Source organism: Hippocampus bargibanti, linkage group LG11 (assembly GCF_051943395.1).
Source record: "Hippocampus bargibanti isolate YZ-2025 linkage group LG11, ASM5194339v1, whole genome shotgun sequence".
In the NCBI taxonomy this organism is placed as follows: Eukaryota; Metazoa; Chordata; class Actinopteri; order Syngnathiformes; family Syngnathidae; genus Hippocampus; species Hippocampus bargibanti.
The window spans coordinates 8,599,312-8,623,683 of record NC_142744.1 but is presented as its reverse complement, the minus strand read 5'-3'; the positions used below and the strand labels follow the sequence as shown (position 1 = coordinate 8,623,683).

Genomic DNA, 24,372 nt, shown 5'->3' with positions numbered 1-24,372 from the left:
GCCTTTTGTAGTTTATGTAATCTGGTTTCTATCTTGTTCTAGATTAGTATCCAAAACTGTTGTCATGCTAGTGTTTGACCATTTCTCATTCGAAAAATAAACCCTATGGAGTTAGATGTAAGCCCCTGATAAAGTATATGATAAAAATGCTTTGTATGTGAAACAAAGAGGATGGACAAGCGTTCTGACACGGTAGCTTTTGGAGGATGTTATTGCTGACGCTTTGCAAGGATGCGAATGCTACTGTGTTCTGTGAAATGGCCCCTCGGTTCAATCATTAAGACATGACAAAATAGTAAGTACAAGACAAGAATGTTGTTGACGTGGATCTTGGTCACCTGTATATGATGACTCAAGCGCCCCCCCACCCCTCCCCAAAACATCCCTATTTTTATGTCAGTGATCTCACTGGACCGCTGTTCTGTGGTTCTAAAGTCCAGCGTGCCGGGAGCATCCTTCCACCGTTCGCCACAATTTGACTCACATCCTTTTTCCAGCATAAACTGGCGCTGAGTAGATGATGATATCACAGGTTTGGGTAGCGGGGTTTGGAACGGTGCTCCATTAAGGGAATCGAACCGGGTTACACTTGAACTGTGAAGATAACGCTTTGACCACGTGTCAAAGTGTGAGGTCACAATTATACAGTGATACATCATCTCACGAATTTAATTGGTTCCCAGATAGGTTGTGTCAGGAGAAAAGTTCATCTGCTGAACATTTATTTCCCAAAAGAAACCATTAAAAATAAGAATAATCCAGTTCCAGGTCCCCATAAAATATAATTTTCTACTAAATAAGCCTTAAAACTACACAAAATAGACCTTATTTTATGTATAATAAATGTGCTATTGTATTGTAATTAAAGAAATATCATCAAGTCGTTTTATTTACCTTTGTGATGGTCGTTGATGTAGTTGCCTCTTGATGATATCCGAGTGAAGTTGCGGTGCTTTCTCGGCGATACTACCCACACTCGCACTGTCCCCTGCTAGCTGCTTTTCATTAATCCAAATCAACAGAAGTTTTTCAACCTCTTCTATTGCCTGAGACCGTTGCTCAGACAACACAGAAACACCCTTAGCCACACGTAGCAATGGTCGATTTAGCATACTGGTACTGGGACGCTAAGTCAAACAAACGCACACCTCGTTCGTGTTTTTCGATGATCTCCTTCTTCTGCTCGACCGTAATTTTCTTTTGTGTCCTCTTCGGCTTAACACTGTCCTGTGGTGGGGTCTTTTTCGGTCCCATAATAGCAAAAGTACTCCACTCGATAACAAACCACGTCTGCACTCAAAGAAAGGGGGTGTGGAAAATTAGTCCGCCAGCCACCGTGGCGCTGTTCGACCGTGTGGTTTGGTGTTCATCGGCCGAAAACTAGTCCGCCAGTCACCGTGGCGCTGTGTGGTTTGGTTCATCCGCCGAAAACTAGTTTGTTAGCCAAGACTATATGCTTGCGAATTTAATGTCCGTGAGGCGAAACGTTTGTGCGCTGAAGCATTCGTGAGCCGAGGTATCCCTGTATTTGCATTTGAACAAATTTAATTTTGAATGGTAATTGTGAACGATCCACATTGACCAACCCAGTTTAAATGAGTTCAGGGTGTAGTCTGGCTTCCTGTTCCCAATTAGGTTATTCACCGGCTGGATATTCCAAAAATTGTTTGAAGAGTATTGCAACTTTTAAAGATATTTTTTTGCCGACTGGTCCAGCGTTTTTGAAAAATGTTGCAGCCCTACCGTTCAAAGTTAATGCCTCTCTGTCAAAAATGTCGATCAGCTTGAACATTAAATATCTAGATTGAATTTACAAATCATATCCTTCCGCTTTTATTTAAGTTGAACACACCCTACCCTCATTGGAATTGGGTTGGCCAAACGTAATTTTAATCTCATTCAGAATAAAACGCCTAACCCATGCTAATGAGTGCTTTTTGTATCAAGCTGAATGTGCATTTTACTCATCTCCTTACACTCCACCCATTAAAGGACAACCGACGTCTCCGGACAAGTTGTGTCCATAAGTTGTAAAATCGCTTCAAATGACTTCTACTGAGCTTATTTTACAAAGATTCCACCGCATATAACTATATTTTACATTTAAAGACTTGCGCTGAATATTCCGGAAGTCTTGTTTTTGAGTTGGTGACGAGGCCTCACCCTACGTCACTGAAGGAACACCCCTCACTGAGAAAGGACATACCTTGCATCTCCTCAAGGCATTTTGCGGTACTTTGTTTGGTCTGAAAACTTCGTGTTGATGGCGAAATTAGAAGGAAAACACATAAATAACGTGATGGTGAATCATTGTGTGTTGCGCCAAGACTTCTACAGTGTATTTGATGTTCGCTTACAAAACGTCCCAGGAGACAATTTACACGGAGCTTTGTCGCCCTTTTCTGCCTTTTTTTGGGTACTGTGAGTACTAAAGAGTTTGTCACTACATTTCTCTCCAGATGCCTCAAAATGACCGGAATAAATTCTTTAATCGATTGCAAACATGTTTGCTTTCCTCTTCAGAACTATTTGAATCATATTGATAACTGGATGAGTAACAAGAAAGCATCTTTTCCAAATCTGAAGCCATTGTTTTGATTCTCGAGCAAGGCAAGACATCTTGGGGTGACACCACGAACAAGGGGGCGGGACCTTCTGAAACTGGCCACTTTCAGGTTTAATTTGAAGTAGTTTTTGGACACTTTAAGTCATTTTTATTGGTGTTTTGCATTTGACTAAAAATATACTGCGTGTTTTGGGTATTTTAGATGCTATAAAACGTTTTTCTGATGTCAGTTAGGAAACAAAAAAGTGATTGTCGGTTGTCCTTTAAAAGAGTTCAATAATATTTCATGCTAGTTTAGCATATGTTCTTGAAGGATGTTAATATTAGGGCATGTGTAGATCGTAAACAGTGACATCAAAAACGGGTCACTCGATTAAAAAAAAAAAAGCCCAAAATCAGAATTTCAGTCACACCTGCAATTAAGAAAAAGTAGCCAAATTTTTAGAGGTGTGTCCCTCCCCCACCCAATGACGGAGAGTCTGCAGGTGTTCTCTCTATCTCAATATACATTTAATGATTTTACAGTATGTGGTTACAGAAGGAAAAAGCTACAGACAAGGAATCAACCATTCGACCGCAACGTGCACGCTTTGATTGGCCGTTTGAAAACTGACAAAATGGATCAGAGCTGATTGGCACCGTAACACAAACAGACATACTGATCGGCTCGCTTGTAACTATCTTGTGATAATAACACTGACCTCATCGATATGTAGCAGACATATTCAGAAAAAAAAAATCAACAAAAGAGGCGTGTGACGTTTGTGACCTTCTGATGACAACGCATGTAAACATGATTCCCGCTTTACTTGGCCGCGTATCGGGAAAAAAACCGGGATCCTTTTCTTGGATGTACAAACTCCGCATTTCATATTTGCACTGCTTGGAAAAAATGATCGCAAATAAATCGCTGCTCTGTGATCTCTTGAATGAAATCGTCCGACGATGGCTTATTAGCCATCTTCCCGCCCTGGCTGAGGCGTTGCCTTACTGCGTGCGGAGCTGGTAATCTGCGGGAGGAAATGGGACATGACTTAATCTAATAGATGAATAAATAAAAGAGGAGCAATTGTTAAGAAATTAAATGGCGGTAGCGTTTCAACCCCCGGGAGGATGGACGGGACTGCCAAGGAAATGAGATGTGGATGTGTGGTCATTAGTGAACATGCTCAACCTCTTCCGCATTATAATACGAGAAGGAGGAATCACTTTCACAGTTTTCACAAGATGTTGCCTCATGCCGTCGCTTTTCTGATTTTTATAGAAGTACATCAGTTCCCACAACATTTCAAGCCGTTGCCTAATTCTTGCCTAATGCGTGTGTGTGTGTGTGTGTGTGTGTGTGTGTGTGTGTGTGTGTGTGTGTGTGTGTGTGTGTGTGTGTGTGTGTGTGTGTGTGTGTGTGTGTGTGTGTGTGTGTGTGTGTGTGTGTGTGTGTGTGTGTGTGTGTGTGTGTGTGTGTGTGTGTGTGTGTGTGTGTGTGTGCGTGCGTGCGTGCGTGTGTGTGCAGCGGGTGTATATTCACCTCCATTCTGGGTGATGTAGCGCACCCAAGGCAGAGCCTGGTAGCCGCTCTTCTCAATGATTTTCAGGTAACGCACCTGCCGACAAATGCAAAGTCACCCACATGACAGTCTTGATAACTGGCCTGGTTCGACTAGTTCAGGGGTGTCCAAACTTTTTGCAAAGGAGGGCCAGATTTGGCGTGTTAAAAATCAGTGTGTTAAATATGTGGGGGGAGGGGTCAACCTTGGCGGACGTTCTTGACATAACAGCAATTAATTTAAATATTTTTTAGTGAGCCATTGTCTGTTTCACTTTTTTCATTTTAATTTCACCTATCCTAAACATTTGTTTTGGTTCATTTGAAACATGCATATCAAAATTGAATTGACATTGAACATTTCAATTGAATAGTCACCTAACTTTAGTTTTTTTTGTTATGAATAAGAAATAAGAGGGACTAAGGCAGACATGTCCAAACGAAATTCGATCGGCAGACTTGTCGAAACTACAGGATTAAATAGGAAAGATGTCAATTAACTCATTCACTGCCAGCCGATGTGCAAATGTGTCCACTCCAGTGCCAAGGTTTTTGACATTTTCACTCAAATTCCAGGAACCACAGAATACAGTGATACCTCGGTTTACGAACCCCTTGGCTTACAAACTTTTCGGTTTACGAACGTTAAATTTATGAAAAATTTACCTTGGAATACGAACTATTTTTCGGGATACACACGGAGCTGCCACAATGAGTGATGTGTCGTTCGCGAACCAGCCCGTTCTCCTAACAAGAAAATGGCAGCCGACTTGTTTTGGTCCTCTATTCCCCGCCCCCAGTCGTCGGTTAAAGCCACGTGATTGGTCAAGAACGCAGCAGTGAGGGGGTGGGGGGTTAAACATTAAAAAGACAGGCAGATGACAGAGAGAGTGAGAAAATGGATTTCAACTTTGATAGTTCAAAGGCAGAGTGTAGACTGCAAGGTTAAAATCCCATCAATCAGGCTCCACAAATAACCCGCACTAGCCATCAGTTCAATTTGAAATGAAAAGACAAGCGAGGGAACCAGCTATTAATGATGTTTCTAGTGTGTGTGCTTGCATCTGTTACTGTTGCAATATCACAACTTCCAAGATGTACAACCCAGCTTGAGACACTTTTGGCAAAAAGCTATCCATTCCATCAAGCCATCAACGACCATCACAAAGGTAAATAAAACTACTTTATTATACAGTTTATTTCTTTAATCATAATAGTATAGCACGTTTATTATACATAAAATAAGGTATATTTTGTGTCGTTTTAAGACTTAGAAAATTAGAAAGTCAGAAATTATGTTTTATGGGGACCTGGGAACGGATTATTCTCATTTTAATGGTTTCATATGGGAAATTAATTTTTGGGATACACACTTTTCGGCTTACACACTCTGTCTGGGAACCAATGAAGTTAGTAAGCCCAGGTATTACTGTATTGAGTTTTACGATAACAAACATTCAATGCAGCGTAAGAAACCTTAGATGCTCTTCTTTCATCGGAAAAAAAGAAGAGTTAATTCCTAAGTTTTATGGGTCTGGAGTTATCTGAGCTTGAAATGGGGGCGGCTATACAAAAGGCAAATACTGCCACCTTGTGGGAGGCAAAAACATTGCCAGAGGTCTGACCGAAGCTTGAAATGCAACCTCCCCCCGCAAGAATGAACATAACTCGAACAAATTCGAGAATGTCCACGTCATGCTTTTCAATTCCCGAAGAAATCCGGAGATGGCAGTGAATGAGTTAGTGCATCCGTTATTTCTCGTACAGCCCAAGAAATTCATTGAGAGCAGGGGTGGTGATTATCGGGTTAAAAAACAAAAGTAAAAATAAACAACAACCACTCTTTTTGTAATAATTGGTTTCATCACATTACCATATCTTCCAGTGTATAAGGCGCACCCAAAAGCTTTCATTTTCTTCAAAAGGTGAACCTGTGCTTTGTATGTGAAGTAATATTGAGCCTCAACAGGTCTTGCAACTACTGTCAGCAGCCACCGACTCCATTTCCCCCTGTAGAAGTCGTGCATAACCCCAACCTCTACTGTAGCGCCTTATAATGTGGTTTGCCTTATATTCAGAACACTTGTATATATTTATATATTATATTTTGAGTGTTTTAAATTCATTGAATGTGGGCCTTATAGTCCAGTGCGCATTATATATGGAAAAAGTTTGAAAATACACCATTCATTGGGGGTGCACCTTATACTCCGGTGTGCCTTATACACCGGAAAATACAGTACAAAGACACTTTATGGATGTACAGCGGTTTTAGGGGTTCAGGTGAGGGGATGTCTCTACTCTTCATCAAATTTTGGACTTGTGAAGTGATCGGAGAGTTCCAAAGTAAAAACTGGACAAATAATCCTGAATGCGGTCTCGCACCTACTTGATGCGTTGCTAACGAAGCCATCCAAATCCCAAACACCTCATTAAAAACCCTAGCCAGATCATGGTTAACGGCTCTAAAAACCCTTCCGGAACTGACCGTTTGGTGGCTTGAGCGATTAAAAGGTATTTTTAGCAAATTAAGCGCAAAGGATAAAGAACGGTTCTCGAAGTGTGTATGGTTTTGCAGGCTCAACGCGCATCCAAACCGCAGACTTTCCGAGCCCTCGGGAGGCTGAAGAGTTCATCTTCGTGGGGGGAATCTTGCGATATGAACGATTGAGGAAGCGGCAACGTGACTCACGACAGGGGGGAAGCGGCGACAACAGAACAGTCGTTCAAGAGAAAGCGCTTTTTTTATGTGACTTGTGTTTTTCTTTTTTTTTCTTCTTTTTTTAATGCATCAGCACAACCTCCCCATGTGCGACTTTCACAAGCCGCTAACCGACAATCAAGATGGACAAGCGGTTGGGTTTTCGAGAAGGAGGCCTAAAAATAATCTTCCGCCTAAGCACGATTGCATTTGGATGACACAGTGGGAGCGCGTTGTCACAATCACAACTTTGCAGTGAGAAATGATTGCCGGTGAACGTGTAAACAGTAGTCATGTGACCACACGTGTGCGCTGTTCACCCATTAGGACCCCCGTGCACGCAATTGACCACCGTAGGGCTGACGTGACCTTTTTTATTTTGGGGGGGAGGGGATAAACCGCCATGCGTCTGTCACCCTGACTTCCCTACGAGAGCAGGGGAAAGTGAGGAATTTGTTGTCGGATTGGCATCGATCCCCTGCCGTCTGGTTTTCCGTCATAACGGCGAGGTCGCGGAACGCCGCGGCTTCTCGATTCACGAGGCATCGGGCTGGCACGGCGCGAGGGTGTCCACGCAGTCAGCAAAAACGCCATGAAAAAAGCCACCGAAATACCACTGGCGCTTTGGACTACAGATGCCTTGAAGAAAATGGCTTCTTTTTGTCTCACTGGTCTTTCCAGATGGCAAAGAAAACAAAAGTCATGATCTTGAATGGCATTTCGGTGGCTTTTTGAAGGCCTTTTTTAGCTGACTATGTGGATCCCACATCGACCCGGAATTTGCCTTGAAGAACAAGTGGAACTAAGACAGACGTGTCCAAAATCCGGCCCAGGGGCCAAATGCAGTCTGTGGTCAATTTTCATCTGGCCTGCCGCCTCCGTTATAAAATCAGTAGCGTCTGGCCTGCGTGTAGAATACATTGGGCAGTAGCATTGTTACTTGCGTACGCTAAGTGCTGCCATCTAAAGGCTCAAGTAAGAACAGCAAATTCGTATTTAATAATAATAATAATACATTTCATTTTTTTAGCGCCTTTCAAAACTCTCAAGGTCACTTTACAGTCACAGAAGACGTTTTGCTGTGGGTGAGCAGCGGCAGCCCACACCCAACTTCGAAGTAATTCAAATAGATAGAAAGCTAGCTAATATATAGCTAATAGCTAGATAGCTGGCCAGATAGATTGTTAATAGCCAGCTAGATAGCTAATATATAGCCAGCTAGATAGCCAGCAAGATAGCTAATAGATAGCAAATAGGTAGCTAGATAGCTGGGCTGAGGATAATAAGTAATTGGCTGAATGAGCCCCCGCCCAATTTTCTAAAATGGCGATTTTCTATTTCTTTTTTATTTTCTAAAATGGCAACCATTAACAAAAGAACAATTACGGTATCTTCCTGTGTATAAGGTGCACCAGAGTATGAGGCGCACCCCCAATGAATGGTGTATTTTCAAACTTTTTTCCATATATAAGGCGCACCGGACTACAAAGTGCACCTTCAATGAATGAAAAGTTTTCCAAATATAATATATAAATACGTTTTCCAAATATAAGGGATACCACATTATAAGGCGCTACAACCGAGGCTGGGGTTTTGCACTACTTGGGGAAATGGAGTCGTGGCTGGTGAGAGGAGTTGCGAGACCTGTTGTGACTCAATATGACTTCACATGTAAGGCGCACCTGCGTATAAGACGCAGGATCATATTTTGAAGAAAATCACGGCTTTTGGGTGTGCCTTACGCACCGGGAAATACGGCACTTCTGTTCATCTGTTATCAAAAAGTTAGTGTTAAAAAAAAGTCAAGTTAAGTGAATATTCAATTTCAATTTTCAATGTGAATTCAATTTTGATATGCATGTTTCAAATGAACCAAAACATGCTTAAGACAGCTGAAATATATAAACAAAAAAAACAAATGTGAAACACAGAATGGCCCACATAAAATTATGAATTGCTGTTATATATAAAGAACATCTACCCCCCCCCCCCCTTCTACATTTTAACACACCAAATCTGGGCCCCTGTGCAAAACTTTTGAACACCCCTGGACTAAGATGACCCAGAGAATTTTCTATTCATCTTTTGTCTGTTTGAAATCATCAAATTCACATAGCTGGGTTCAACTCTGTGACTTTGTTGCTGTAATTTTGCGGCTTCTCACTTAAAGATCCGCCTTCCTGTTTGTCACCTTAGCTGGCGTCAAGTGCCAGCAGCCGCAAGTGTGGCACTTATACAAGCGCTTAAATACATTGTGGACTTCACTTGCGTTGCCCCGTATGCACTTAGTGGTGCCGTTAAGAAGAACTTTCCCATGCTCAGATATTTACATGGAGCGAGTGGCGCGAAAAGCACGAGACGCCGTATGCAACTGCCTTCTAATATATGCTTAGAAGCACGATTCGGACGGCAGCGCGGGTGGGAAGCCGCAACATAGCGCGATAAATACCGAGAAGTTGAAATCAAGTCACACGGTCCCATGCAGGCAGTCACACGCAAGTGGCATTTCGCACGTTGGTGCCTCTGTGTAAGCAAGCATGCGGGCCACTTAATCAAGGCCTGACAATGATGTCATATGCGAAGCCCGTAACCTAAATTTCAGAACCTGACATGATACCGTATTTTCCGGACTATAAGGTGCATCATGTTATAATGGGTCAAGAAAATATAATATGTAATATATAAATATAGAATTATAATGCCTGTCAAGATATGATTCCATTATTGTGTCCAAATTATAGTAAAAACAGTGTCTGAAAGTCATGACAAAAAATTAGCGGACAAGAGGGCAGATAACTCTGAAAAGCTACCTGCCCCACTTTTCACAACTTGAAACACAATAAGATGAGTAATCGCAAAAAAAAAAGATTGTCGCAAAGTATAAAGTTTACATTTTAAATGAAGGCTGTACCTACCACAAATGCTACCTTGCTTAATTTACCGTAAATATCCGTGGCTATAGATTTTGCTCCAGTTATCGTTTGTCGTCATTGTGCACAATGCAATGTTTGCGTTGCCTGCTACAAGCCACTAAGCGCCTTTCACAACTCTCAAGTACTCTTTACAGTCACGGTTTAATGTAAATTTACGTTTTGTAGCGTCACAAATTTTGTTAGCTTCTTTTGAATCTTTCTTCTGGGCTGAGGTTCTGTGCATCTATTTTGAAAAATGATATGCAAATGCACGAATTTATAACGCTTGGGAAAGTCCGGAAGAGAGAAACAGGCTTCTGATTGGCTGCCGTGCCGAGTATGCAAATTTCAACTGCAGGTAGCCAAATGTCTGTGTGCTTAGCAACGATACACGTGTACTGTTTGCGCGTGAAGGCGAGGGCGTCCGTGACGAGTTTGTAGAGCGCGTGCTCAGGACAATCCATCCATGATTTTGCGGAGTTTAACATAAGTAGATATTATTGAGCTTGAGTATTTTGATGTGTAATATGTTTTGAATGTTGAAAGTGATTCCATTTTTCAATAAATGTTGATTTCTTTAACTTTGCACCTTTGATTGAAACTTATTAAAACCAGACGCAATCTTGATAAATCACAGTGCGTATGTTATTTAAATGTATTTCCATTTCTTCCTCTCAGTATCTGCGAAATAGTATGTAAATGCCAAATCTTGCACATTCCTTGAGACAAATTTATTAACTGATAAGGGCTATTTTTCACATTTGAAAGACAGTTAATAAATTGGGTTGTAGTGTTCTTACTGTGCTATGAGGTTTGCACACACTACATTTTAATGCTTTAGTATATCCGGTCCAAACACTCCCTCCAAATGCTCCTGGCCTGGCCACTCTGTCAAATTTTAGAACACATTGTGGCCCACGAGTCAAAAAGTTTGCCCACCCCTGCTATAAAATGTTTTTCTGATGTCAGTTAGGAAACAAAAAAATGGTGTTGGTTTTCCTTAAAATAAACTCAAGTTGTTCAAGAGAGCAATTCAGGTCCCAGCCATCAACGTTTCAAACCCGAAAGATTTTGCAGTCCATGTTTTCTTTCCTTTTTACGGACAGCTTACTGTGTGTCATATGATGAAATAATTTTGACCAATATGAGAAAAACCTAAGACTTCTGCCACATCAGTGCCGGAAAAAAAAAACAAACATGTATGTACATTTTTCATGTTAACTTTGATGTGAAACGCATATGTGCAATTATGGCGACCTGAGCAGTGCACAAACAAGTTTTGGAATTCTTTGCCAAGTGTCATTCGCAACACATCCTGTCATGACCTGGGAAAATGTCATGTTGCGTTCCTTCATCGCGTGTAATCACGGGATGGCTGTCATTACGCAGTCGGCGTGGGTTGTCGCTGCCAACAGTTGGTAGACACGGAAGCTCATCTGCAACGTTGTTTCGATGGGAAATTTGTCTTTGCGCGAGGCTCTTTTCTTTCTGTCCTTTTTTTCCCCTTGACAAGCACAAATGCCAGTCAGACAGCTCCATTCCTTTTTGTGGCCGTTCTGTGCCTTGTGTTTGAATTGTCCGAATTCCACGAGGAGAGGAGGGAAGAATATGTGTCTTTTTTGTGCAATGGACTCAAGTGCGGTGACCTCAAATGACTGATGAGCTGCTCACTCAAGCTGGAAGTCACCAGAATTTAAAAAGCGTGACGTGGAGCGCCATTCCCGAATTTGTTCAGGTTTTGGTTATTTCTTGCGGGGGTGCCGATAAAGCACTGGTCAGACCTCTGGCAATGTTGTTCCCTCCCACGAGGGGGCAGCATTTGCCTTTTATCCATGTTAGCGCTTAGTTCGAGCTTCAGCTGTTGTTAAAGCGCAATATAAATCAATATTCAACATTCCACCATGACGTCCCTGATCCACTAGTGGAAAGGACGCTCTGATCCTCTCCTCTTTCGTCTACAAAAAATCTTCATGTAACAAAGCTTTGTGTCACAAAGAGGGTACAGAAAGTGCTTAAGAATGAATGACTCTCTGACTTTGTGTTGTCATATTATTTGTTATTTAGGTTTTTTTTTGTTCTTTTGACTTCAAGATGGCGCCACGACAGTGGCTGCCTTTCCAGCAGCTCCTGTATTGTGTTTTTCTACTTCTTTCATTCTTTTCATCACTTGGCTGCTGTGAAACGTAAATTTCTCCGCTGGTCAAGAGGTCAATCCAATCCAATATATATTATATTGTATTTTACACACCCGCCCCCATGTCAAGGTCAGATAACTCCAGACGCATGTAGTTTAGGAATTAACTCTTTTTTTGATGAAAGAAGAGAGTCTAATGTTTCTTATGTTGAATTGACATTTCTATAGTCCTAAAACTCGATATTTTGTGGGTCCTGCAATTTGAGAGAAAATGACAAAAACCCAGGCACTGGAGTGGACACATTTTTGCACATCACCTGGCAGTGAATGAGTTAAACTAATGAAAAAGTATAAAGTGGTATCCATGTAACTTTTCATGTGTTTTTTTACTTCAGCCCATAAAAATAATAACACATTTAATTTCTAAGCTCCTTTCAAAATTATCTGTATTCAACATTTGCAGGGATGCGTACCTGGATGCCCGAAGTGGTGAAATAAGGGATCTCAAACTTGACGCTGATTGGGGGTTTCCCTTCCTTATCTTCTGCTTCCACGCTTGGGAGGCCGAAGTGAGCCCGCATCAGATACTCCTTGCCGCCCTGTCACGAGGACACCAACAACGCAAGCGGGCGTGAATTCAAAGCAGGTTGGTTCGGGCCCAACAATGACTCATCGCAAGACAAACAAGCAAGCGACAGACATTCAAAGGTAATTTGCATCGCTCTATACACTACGTCTTGTGAGTCACTCACAGGAAAGGACTTAATGGACCAGACGATCTCGCTGTTCTCAGGAACCCACTTGACGCTGCCGACCGTGGTCTTGAATTTGGGAGAGTCGGCGTCTGTTGGCACTGGAATGTGGATCTCCACGTTGTTGGCGGTGGAACGCCGTTTGAACTGGCTTTTGGCCTAGGTAGGTGGGGGAGGGGGGGCACCACGAGTGGGTGAACAAGATGAGAAACCAGTTTATTGTTTCAAATTTTCCTTGTCACGCACATGACGATGACGACGGTGAATGATAATGACTGCGGTGGCACTTCAAAGATGAGACAGACCTATTAATTAAACCATTTCATTGTTAAACAACAATTAACGATCAGAGTAAATCCACGGTAATCAGACATCAGAATTTACCTTAATCATATACTCAATGCGACTGTGAGAGTGCTTCTCGATGACTGATTCAATCCAGATCAGCGGTTTTACCTGAGACATAATCAAGAGCACACATAGCAGATCATTTGCATGCAAATTGAGTGGATTGCATTCAACAGACGTTTTCTTGCTACACAGTCTCCACCTAGTGGGCGGTAGACGATACAATAGCGGGATTATTTATTTATTATCTTCTTTTCCTTTCGGCTTTTCAGTTCAGGGGTCGCCAAAGCGAATCAGTGTCCTCCAACTTCAGAATTTATAATAATAATACATTTTATTTATAAGCGCCTTTCAAAACTCTCAAGAACACAAGAACTGCATACAGTTTTTTATGAAACATTTTTGCACAGTTATACATTTCAGTCCTCTGACATTTCTATTAATAATAATACATTTTATATCTAAGCTTAGAATACTTAGTTTTATCATTACCCCCCTTTCAAATTGCGGCTGTGGATTGCAAATTTCGCCATTGTGGGACTACTAAAGGCCTTCTGATTCTGCTTTACAGTCAGAGGACAAGAACACATTTTCCCCTCCGAGTGAACATTTATTTATTTATTTATTTATTTATTTATTTATTATTTGGTGGGGAGAGCATCAGGGACACATTTAAGTCATTTTCTTTAAATTACAGTTGGCCAGATTTTTTTCATGACTCTGATACACATTCGTCTGTGTAAGCTCTCAGTCGTACAGGAGTGGTCCATCGATGAGAAGGTTTCTTCAGCCGTCATCTGTACAAAAGTGAAGGTTTCGGACGTTTCGCCTCCTATCCAAGAGGCTTCGTCAGCGAACTAAAGTCTGACTGGTCGTATCGGCCCCATTTATATATCCCTAATGTCCAGACCTGGTGGCGCCGGACACAGCTATGATAGGTCCCTACTCTCAGGTTGGGGGGGGGCGTGGGACCCCCCCCCTGTGGCCCCACTGATTGTTCCTACATTCCTGACTAACGATTGGCCTATTACACCCACTCCCCCCGGTATCACCTCATCAGCATAACGACCCTCATCAGCAGAGAGGATCAAAGACCTCATATTGGAACCTGAGGAAACTTTGGCATCATACGATGTGACTTCTCTCTTTACATCTGTCCCAACCCCAGCAGCAGTCTCAGTGGTGAGGACGAGGCTGCTGGCGGATGTTTCCCTGCATGAAAGAACCAAACTGAAACCGGATCACATCTGCCAATTATTAGAAATCTGCCTTAATACTACGTATTTTCAATTTCGGGAAAAATTTTATAAACAAATCCATGGTTGTGCTATGGGCTCACCAGTTTCACCCATAGTGGCTAATCTTTACATGGAAGAGATGGAGAAACAGGCCCTCACATCCTTCCCAGGGACAAAACCTAGACACTGGTTTAGATATGTGGACGATACTTTTGTCATAATTAAGAAACAAGAAATTCAATCCTTCACAGATCATCTCAACTCTGTAGACTTCAACATTAAATTTACTCGTGAGGACATTCAAGAGAACCAACTAGCCTTCTTGGATTGTAAAGTAATTATAAAAGAGGACAGAGCGCTAAAAACAGAAGTCTTTAGGAAGGCTACGCACACTGACCAATACTTACTTTTTGACTCTAACCACCCTTTACAACATAAACTAGGAGTTATCAGAACCCTCCAGCATAGGGCTAAACTAATACCAACTAGCACTGAAGGTAGAGAAAAGGAGGCAAAACATATCAGGAGAGCACTCACTAACTGTGGGTACCCTCAGTGGTCATTCAACAAATGTCAGAAAGAAAGAATAGCGAACGAAACCAATAATTCTCAAGATTCTAAAAGGAGAGGAGTAGCAGTACCGTACATTGCAGGAGTTTCTGAAAAATTACAAAGAGTCCTTTGGCAACATAAAATTCCTACTTATTTCAAACCGATAAACACGTTAAGGCAAAAATTAGTGCATCCAAAAGATAGGCTACCAAATGAAAAACAAAGTAATGTAGTTTATTCCATACATTGTAAGAATGAAAATTGTAAAGAGCAGTACATTGGGGAGACTCAACAAATTCTCAAAAAAAGACTTTATCAACATCGCAGGGATAATACTAGTGGGCCTCAATCGGCAGTACATTTGCACCTAAAAGCTCGCAACCACTCATTTGACGACAATGAGGTTAAAATCTTAGCGAAAGAACATAGATGGTTTGAAAGGGGGGTGAAAGAGGCGATTCTTATAAAACAACAAAATCCTTCATTAAACCGGTCTGGTGGTGTGAGGTTCAATTTGGATCGTTCATACAATAGCCTGCTCAGGCAAAACAGGTTAGGCAACTTTCGCAATGCTGATGAGGGTCGTTATGCTGATGAGGTGATACCGGGGGGAGTGGGTGTAATAGGCCAATCGTTAGTCAGGAATGTAGGAACAATCAGTGGGGCCACAGGGGGGGGGTCCCACGCCCCCCCCCCAACCTGAGAGTAGGGACCTATCATAGCTGTGTCCGGCGCCACCAGGTCTGGACATTAGGGATATATAAATGGGGCCGATACGACCAGTCAGACTTTAGTTCGCTGACGAAGCCTCTTGGATAGGAGGCGAAACGTCCGAAACCTTCACTTTTGTACAGATGACGGCTGAAGAAACCTTCTCATCGATCTGATACACATTGTTTTGATTTTGATTATTTATCCCAACCATGCAGATGACCCAAAAAAAGCAATATTAGAACAAATTGGACTTTCGAGATACAGTAAAGTCTCATTATATCGATATCGGATATATCGATACTATTTCTATGCACGCACGGAGAAAATTACATGCAAACAGGGTCGGATATATCGATAGTCCCGGTTATATCGATATTTTTTCAGACTCCCTTGTATATCGATATAACGAGACTTTACTGTAATTGAAAAGAGGAAAAAAGTGAACATTTAACTTTATTTCTGCTATCTTTGTGACTGCTTTCTTTTCTGTATACAGCTTCAGCTGTAACAAAGCGTTATATAAATCAATATGTATTGTATCGTACAGGTAACATCCGACCGGTTACGACCGGGTTCCGTTCCGACAAAACGATCGTAAGTCAAACGGTTGTAAGTCGAAATCCATTCAATATGGTCGACGTGACGTTTACACGACAGGATAGTATACGGTGTCAATCTGTTGTTTTTAAGCAATATTTTCTATTGAATACTATATACCAAACTGTTTAGTTTATTTATACATTTTATAACTTTTAGTGTCATTTACCATTGTATTTCGTATTATCGATTTTTATTACTGTATAATTGTACCTGTAATAGATACAAGACTGTTTAATGTGCAGTTCATACAATTATAAATGTACTTTACCCTGCTCTCCTTGCTAATGGCCAGAAGAGGTCGCCCAACACACACGGTCGGACTCAGGCGGGCGTCAAAGGAAAAAAAGCAGTGTACTACAGGAGATGTTACCAAGACGTTATCTGCACTGTGTAACTACTGTATTGAGTGCAGTCACGCATTGCTGTGCAAGTGTGTGACATGCTGGCTGGCCAAAATTGTAGTACGTGTTGCCGATTGCTTGCGTGTTGCGGTGCCAGGCGTAGAATTAAAAAACAAAGGGTCTGGCGATCATGGTCGTAAGTACGGGTAGTCCTAACTCGCACCACTCGTAACTCGGATGTTACCTGTATTTATTTACGTATCTGAAAAAGGGGGGTGCGAAGAAATAAAACTAAAAAGTAGCACATGCAAAAATAATCCCATCATACTCACGTGAGTGTTTAGGCGGTACGACATGAGCTCGAACTCGCCGTCGGGCGGGATGAAAGAGATGGTGCGGTCGTTCTCAAAGCGAGATAGTCGGACGCACTGGTGAAATTTGACATCCTCCAACTCTACAGATTTACTCTTGCCGCCTGAAAGCAAGGAAGCCGCGGGAAGAGCGGATTTTACAGAAAAAATGGGAAAATAACTCAACGTTATCAAGTCAAATGTGAACGATGAAGTTTTATCCGAATCAAGATGGCCGTAATATGGTGCAATAAGAGAGTTATCGTGGCAACTCACGTCCGGTGTTTTCAAACAGAACTTTGTCGTTGAGGCCCAGACGCAGCTCGGGCATGCCGGACAAGAAAACGCGCATCTTAATTGAGCCGACGATTTCACTGCGAAGGACGTTGCCGTTGGCGCTGACCTGAGGAATGAAGGTGGCACGGAGAAGCTAGTCCTTATTAAAAAAAAGCCATCTTGGCCCAAGGGTGCGATGGTGCAGGGTGACAGAGCGTTTCGCACAGACACACAACAATCAGTTCCTACCAGAAGGTTGACGGACTCAATGACATCCAGGAAGACTTCGTTTTTCCTGTACTTGATGCCCTCCGAACGCCACGAAACAGCATTGGTGACAGTGGCGGGTGGGCGTGGCGCACCAGTGTCCAGTTTGTGTCCCTCCTGAGTTATATACCTGGCAGGGAACAAAAACACTCAAGTCAAAGGGGTCTGCTTTTGTAATACAGCGTCGTAAAATAACATTTCTCACTCTTGCAGAATCTTGCTGTCGGTGGTCTGCGGATAGCCAAAATCCATCAACTCGTCCATCAGCTCGTAAATAATCACAAAGTTATCCCGGATGCTTTCTTCCTCCAGTTCTTTGAAATACTCCGAAAACACCTTGAGGTATTTAAATGTTGCTTTTAAAATCGGTACACCAACAAATGTCACCTGACAAAATATCATCCTTACCTGGACAATTTTGTACAAAAAGGAGAAAACCAAGGAAACGCTGGCGTTTTTCTTTGATGTGGCTACCACTGAGGCATTGAAGGTTAAGAGATTTTAATTAGAACAATAGTGCAATTATTCTATTTATTGCTATGGCACAATAGCTTAGCGTGTATAATTCGCAAAGGAACAATTGCGTGTGTGATTGTTTTCAAACTTTGGTTCCGCATTGTTCCTCGCTCTTCTATTCATTTCTATTGTACAAAGCGGTGGTTGTATAATAACTGGAGATACGAGACACTAGTATTAATCAAATGACATCTAAATTGCATGCACACATTTTTTGACCACAGGTATGTATTACTCAAATCATTATTTAATTTTATTATGCAAGTTGCGGTTGTCATTTAATAACAAGGGACAGATTCCCTAAGTAAACTACACGGGCTATTGCTGCCACTGCTCACCAGCAGAAAAACATGTTTGTTATTATCATGTGACTGTAAAGTGTCCTACAGAGTTATTATTAGTAGTAGTAGTAGTAGTAGTAGTGGCATCAGGGGGAATAACTGAAACGAACATTAAATTTCATTTTCACAGTGCGTGAGGTGCTGTCATAAAAAAAGAAAAGAAAATCACATTTTTAAGATACCACCAGGTGGTGCCAACATACAACTTTTATCGCTTTTGCCCAAGCACAAAAATAGCAAATACTGTAGATGACTTTTTACGAATTAATTTATGTAGCGCCCCCCCATATATGTTAAATATTCAAACTCGCAAATGCCAAATTGTGACTTGTATGTTCAATGTATGTCTGAAGCAAGGTTCAAAAGGCCTCATGGAAGTACTGTGAACCTTTACTGTGTGATTCAGTGATGTGGAAGGATACAGTACAGATTATTATGTTTGATCCACATGAAGCGTACGCCACCATGAGCCAGGATAGGAGACAGCGTCCCCTCCTCCTCCTTGTCCATCAGGAGGCTCATGAAATGTTCGATTTCAGACATATCCACATCGCCGCGGTAGTTCCGGCACACCAGTACCTGGTGGGAACATTGCACAGTTCATGAAGCTAGAAAACTTCCACATTTCCAGTTGAAGTAGGAGATATCTTGAACCAGAGAGGGGGTGAAAAAAATGTAAATACAGTACTTAAAAGGCTCATTTATTGAGGATCGTGTTTACATATGTGTTATGACAGAGACATTTTAGCCAAAGGGCAAAACTAAGGAAAATACGTCTTTTCCTTTATTTCTGTGAAGGTTTATCCAAGGTATTAATAGTGTAAAACAATTACTGGTGATTTAAAATGTATACCTTCATACAATACAATGCATATTGATTTATATGGCGCTTTAACAACAGCTGAAGCTGTAACCAAAATTATATACAGGAAATAAGAGGAAATCTTGTTTTTGAATCAAGTTTTGTCAAGTGGTTTTACTATAAGCAAATTTGATTTATTTTCGATATAAATGCCTGACAGTTGCAATCGATAAAAAAAATACTAACAAAAGTATTAGTAGTAATACCACTAATGTTACACTTGAACACACAAGTTGAGGAGAATCAATGTTTGCCACATTGAAACAGTTTGTTGTGGTGGGGGCGGGTGTAAAATACAGTATTCTTTTTGCAATTAAGTGGATTTCAGTTGAAAACAATACCTCAAACAATCATGATCAATAATAATAATAATACTATGTGGGTTTGTGTATTGCTAGCATCCTGGTTAACTGCACGGGAGAAGAAACAGCTGTCAGCTTCTTGGAAGTGTTTTTGAGTGTTTACAGCAGATCGACTAACGTTTGACACGACATATTTCACACCCAAACGCATCGATAATACTTTACATTGACCGGCTTTATTTTTTTATCCCGCACGACATGACTAATGGCACACCGTTATCCACCTCGAATTAAGCTGTCAGCGCGGAATGCGCTAGCATGGCGGCTCGCTGGTTAGCCGATTAGGCTAACGCTAGCCGGCTGGAACCCCGTTAGACAGCTCTCGCTTTACCTTTCCTTTCAAATCCAAGACATAGACGGCGCTTGCAGACATCTTGGAATTTTTTTTTCCCCACGCCGATCACCTCGTTCACTCAGAGTCGCCTTTGCGAGATGATAACTTATTCCGAGAGAAAAAAATATTTTGGGCGTTCATTCATAATACTGAAAGGGGAAAAAAAACAATAAAGGTAAGCAAGGCTTCCGCTTTTTTTTTTTTTTTTTTTTTTTTTGTCGCGGCTGACAGCGCTCCCTGTTGCTTCGGAGGTTGTAGTGCAGCATGGGGTAAGAGGACCGATGTGGCAAGAACCGTCGAAGTGCACATAGTATTTGTTTGTTTGTTTATTTATTTAGTAATATAGGGACCCCTTGACGGGAAAAGCCGAAAGGAAAATATTTATTTTAGTAATATAGGTCCATGAATCTAGACACCATTTATGTACCTTGTATCACTACGACAACTATAGCCTAATGACCCAATCCTTTGAATGTAAATGATTACATTCAATGTAATCATGTATTCTAAGTCATTGTCAGTCATATTTTCAACGTCATTGACATTGGTTCGCGTTACACGCGTTAAATTCTAAAATCAATAATCTTTATCGAACAATTTACTGTAGTTTGAGCTAGTGTGCAAGTGTTTTTCAGTCATTGAATAAAACCAGCCTGTGATGGTGCGTTGTCCTCAAAACAGAACATTTAAACTCTTGTATATCATGTTAACATTTTTGGGGGAGGTCAATAATTCATTTACCGGTGTTAGAGAATTTGCTTCTAGTGGTTCTCTGTGCATTGTTCAGTTTCTAAAAAGAAGACAAAATGATTGCACTTTCTTAAAAAAAGAAGATCACGTCTGTTTTTATATTGGAAAGCCTGACCCCTATACATACTTTCATCTGACCAGTATTAGCATTCCAAAGTCTCTTCCCTCTCTTTGCTTTGCTTATGTTTGGAGTTGGTGGGTGTCATTGTATCATTTCCAGACATGTTTGTACAGATGAGCATTGGGAGCGCAGACGTGTTTGTTGACTCAGTGCACAGGTGTTACAACGTTGCTGTATTTTTAAAAAAAAATGTCTTAACTAAACATAACACACGCTTGTAGACATTTTTGTTTCCCTCTGCATACTCATTCTCTACCAGTTTATACTTAGCAGGACTCTCCACCGATATGCTCCCAAGGCAATCCTGTGGCTTTTTGGGGGAGTTTTTGCCCATAAAAGGAGAAGAGGAGTTCAGTCGAGCTTTCCTGTGGGAGGGTTCCCATTTCGAACACTCTGCATCTCATTCCCTTCTCTTCTCTGTCGTCTCTTCCCAAGGCCCCCGTCGTCTTCACGAGGGGAGAACCCGCCAGATGGTGTGAAATTGTGGAATATCTATTTTGAAGGATCATTCATACTTGAAAGAGTTTTGTCAAATTTGTGTGCGTATGTGTTATATTTTGTGTGTATGTACTGGCAACATCCCGAGGGACCAAATAAGGCACCGAGCTCACAATGTGACTTCATGTTTAAGACCGTCAGCTTCTGCCACTGATATTTATGACTTCATGTTTAGTTAGGAAGGAGGCTCTTGTATGTCCAGACATGCAGTTGCAGAGAGAAGGAAGCTCTTGCCCTTTTTTTGTTTTCCACATCGCTAGTCAGGAATGTAAGAACAATCAGTGGTGCCACAGGGAGTGGTCCTCTGCTCCCCCCAACCTGAGAGTAGGGACCTATCATAGCTGTGTCCGGCGCCGCCATGTCTGGACATTAGGGATATATAAATAGGGCCGATACGACCAGTCAGACTTTAGTTCGCTGACGAAGCCTCTTGGATAGGAGGCGAAACGTCCGAAACCTTCACATTTGTACAGATGACGGCTGAAGAAACCTTCTCATCGATGGACCACTCCCGTACGACTGAGAGCTTACACAGACGTATTTCCACATGGAATCAAACTCCCCTAGAGACTGCTTTTGTGTGTCTTCAGTTGCCAATTGATGCGAGGCTGCTGACTATTTTTAATGACATTTTTGTTGGAAGCACAGTAAAATACGGCGCCCTATTGTTTCAATGTCTCTGATGCATGTGTAGTTAGTTGTTAATCCAAATATAGACTCTTTATTGATCCACGCCCAGTTTTCTTGACAGATTCAATGCTGCTGACGGTTCTTGCTGCTTTTCACATTCACACCTGGACATATTGAATGCTTTGGTATTTTATTTACTCATTTTTATTCACATCTAGTTTTTTTCCATGCTTCTATTAAAAAAAAAGATCCATGTACAGATATCGATTCATCCATGCATCTTTCTAACTGCTTCATCTTTCATGCTCAAGCCTATACCAGCAGTAATCACAAGTGGCCTTACTGGTGTATTGATTTCTATTCATTATTTTATTTGTTGATATTGATATGTTTACTTATTTACATCTTTTCATATGCAGTTCAGTTTTGCTGCCCTTATTTTGAGCTGCGTGTGTTTTTCAATCCACTGCATTCTTGCATTGTGTTGAGAGGAAAGAAATTTCAGCTGCGATGTATGTTGAACGTTGAGCATATGTGACAATAACACTGACTTGACTGTCTTTGAGCAGTAGGCGGGGGACACCCTGAACTGGTTGCCACCCAATCAGCGCACACCAAGTCAAACAACCATTCGCTCACAAGCCTTCCTCGGGACAAGTTAGAACATCCAATTAACTTGCCATTCATGTTTTTCAGGATTTGGGACGAAATTCTGAGTACCCGGAAAAAACTCATATGGGCATGGGGGAGGATTGCAAACCCCACACAGTAAGTGGACACTCTGACGAAGGCGGAAGTATACGTCGAAACATGTCAGGTAATTGAACACCTAAAAACACTGTCTGTGTTGTCAATTAGATATCAAGTAGACAGGATGAACTTAACACAACTATCCACACTGTAAGGTCGTCCCCTGCTTCTTTTCCTTATGAAGCAAATGTGCTAACCAGTCGTTCCGCCCGAGAATAAAAATCTGACACATTAAAATACTTTTTTAAAAGTGAAATTAATTAACTCATTCATAGTCAGATATGTGCAAAATGTGTCCCCTACATTGCCAGGGTTTTTGTCATTTTCACTCAAATTCCAGGACCCACAGAATATTGAATTTTAGGACGACATAAACGCTCAATTGGATTGGATTTGCCTTTATTAGTCTTGCAGTGGAGAAATGGAGTAAGTAAACCTAAGACTTTCTTTTTCCATCAGAAAAAAAGTTCATTCCTAGGTTCTGTAGGTCTGGAGTTATCTGAGCTTGAAATGTGGGTGGCTATACAAAAGGCAAATGCTGCCCCCTCGTGGGAAGGAAAAATATTGCCCGAGGTCTGACCAGCACTTTATCGGGACCCTACCCGCAAGAAAAAACAAAACACGAACAAATTCAGAAATGGCGCTCCATGTCATATTTTCAATTCCCGAATAAATTCGAAATGGCAATGAATGAGTTGATCGAGCAATTAATTAACGAGGTAATTAATTAACTTCGTGATTAATAATGCTAAAACATCTCATGGCAAGATGAAAAGGAAAAATGGAGAACCCACGCTAAGTGAAGTGTGTCAAATGCACACCAAATCGAATCATTAAAATCCAATCTTATTTGTGACGCGAGAGGAGAAATTGTTCGAATTTGATCCTCAAAGGCGACGACAGGTTTGAATGCAAGTTGATATTGAGATATATTGCTTATATGGTCACTGGCTACTTTTCTTCTGAGTTATATTTTTAGCTCCGTAGCAGCTGACACATACTAGCCGAAAGCCATCACACAGGAACGCTAATGTTACACCCGTGCGCCCAAACACACACACATGCGCACACACAGGGACTAACTTCCTGATTTCCAAATAAATATATGTCGCTGGGTAGTCCCCTATTGTGCAAAAATATAAGAGAAGCAGGACCATTGGCAAAATCTCACAAGAAAATATCCTCCAAAATTATTTGTGACAAATAAATGCCCTGCTCCAAAAGATCCTGCTGTCTTCCCATCATGAAAAACCAGAACGGGCTGTGCACAATTACTCCAGTTTATCATGGAGACCATCAACTAGTTGCCAAGTAATTTTCACTCATAAATGCCTCCCTCAAATAGCCGCCTGTGTCACGATTTGCAAGATGGTGGTGGACCCCAAAAAAGCAGGCAGGAGGGAGGAGCGGGGTGTAATTGATAAATTATATTCAATAAAGTCAGCAGCAGCAGCAAAATCTCAAACAACAAATTAATCAGAACAAAAAGGTCCAAAGTAGCAAACAAAACCATGAGTAAAACATCACAAGATGAAACAAACCTGACAGGGTGACAGCCTGAAACTCGCTCGTTGTCCTTTTCGTCCTCTCAAATGAATAACGATAGCCGTAATTTAGAAAATGTCAATCGTTTTGACCATCAAGTAGTCATCAACTGTGTCACCCACATATGAAAAATCAATACCTCCCTCAAATCACACCTTCTTTTCCTCCATATCAGGAAAACATGAGAGTATTGGTAATTACATAAAGTGTCAGATATTGAGACATGGAAACAGTTGCTAGATATTACAAGTAAATGCCTCCCATGAGGAAAAAAATAGTTACAGTGATACCTTAGCTTACGAACTTAATTGGTTTCCAGACAGAGTGTGTAAGGTGAAAAATGTGTATCCCAAAAATTAATTTCCCATA

At 41.4% G+C, this 24,372-nt stretch overlaps 1 protein-coding gene across 1 annotated transcript; it reads right to left on the bottom strand.

The window, feature by feature from the left end:
- Nucleotides 1–3,054: 3,054 nt before the first annotated feature.
- ap1m1 (adaptor related protein complex 1 subunit mu 1) lies at nt 3,055–19,887 on the bottom strand. The gene is made up of 12 exons (XM_089008054.1): nt 19,707–19,887; nt 18,574–18,730; nt 17,703–17,770; nt 17,500–17,630; nt 17,277–17,424; nt 17,028–17,154; nt 16,734–16,876; nt 12,993–13,064; nt 12,609–12,767; nt 12,330–12,455; nt 4,092–4,167; nt 3,055–3,576 (listed from the first exon to the last, which is right to left on the bottom strand). The coding sequence occupies exons 1-12, from the start codon at nt 19,746–19,748 to the stop codon at nt 3,554–3,556; spliced, it is 1,272 nt and encodes a 423-aa protein (XP_088864180.1). The 5' UTR covers nt 19,749–19,887; the 3' UTR covers nt 3,055–3,553.
- Nucleotides 19,888–24,372: the final 4,485 nt, after the last annotated feature.

What these genes read in the sequence shown, in the direction of transcription:
- ap1m1 (XM_089008054.1), bottom strand. Translation starts at nt 19,748, where the DNA reads ATGTCTGCAAGCGCCGTCTATGTCTTGGATTTGAAAGGAAAG. An exon ending in TTTTGTACAAAATTGTCCAG is followed by an intron (nt 17,631 to 17,702) that starts GTAAGGATGATA and finishes AAATACCTCAAG; the next exon opens with GTGTTTTCGGAGTATTTCAA. An exon ending in TCACCACTTCGGGCATCCAG is followed by an intron (nt 4,168 to 12,329) that starts GTACGCATCCCT and finishes ATTTGTCGGCAG; the next exon opens with GTGCGTTACCTGAAAATCAT.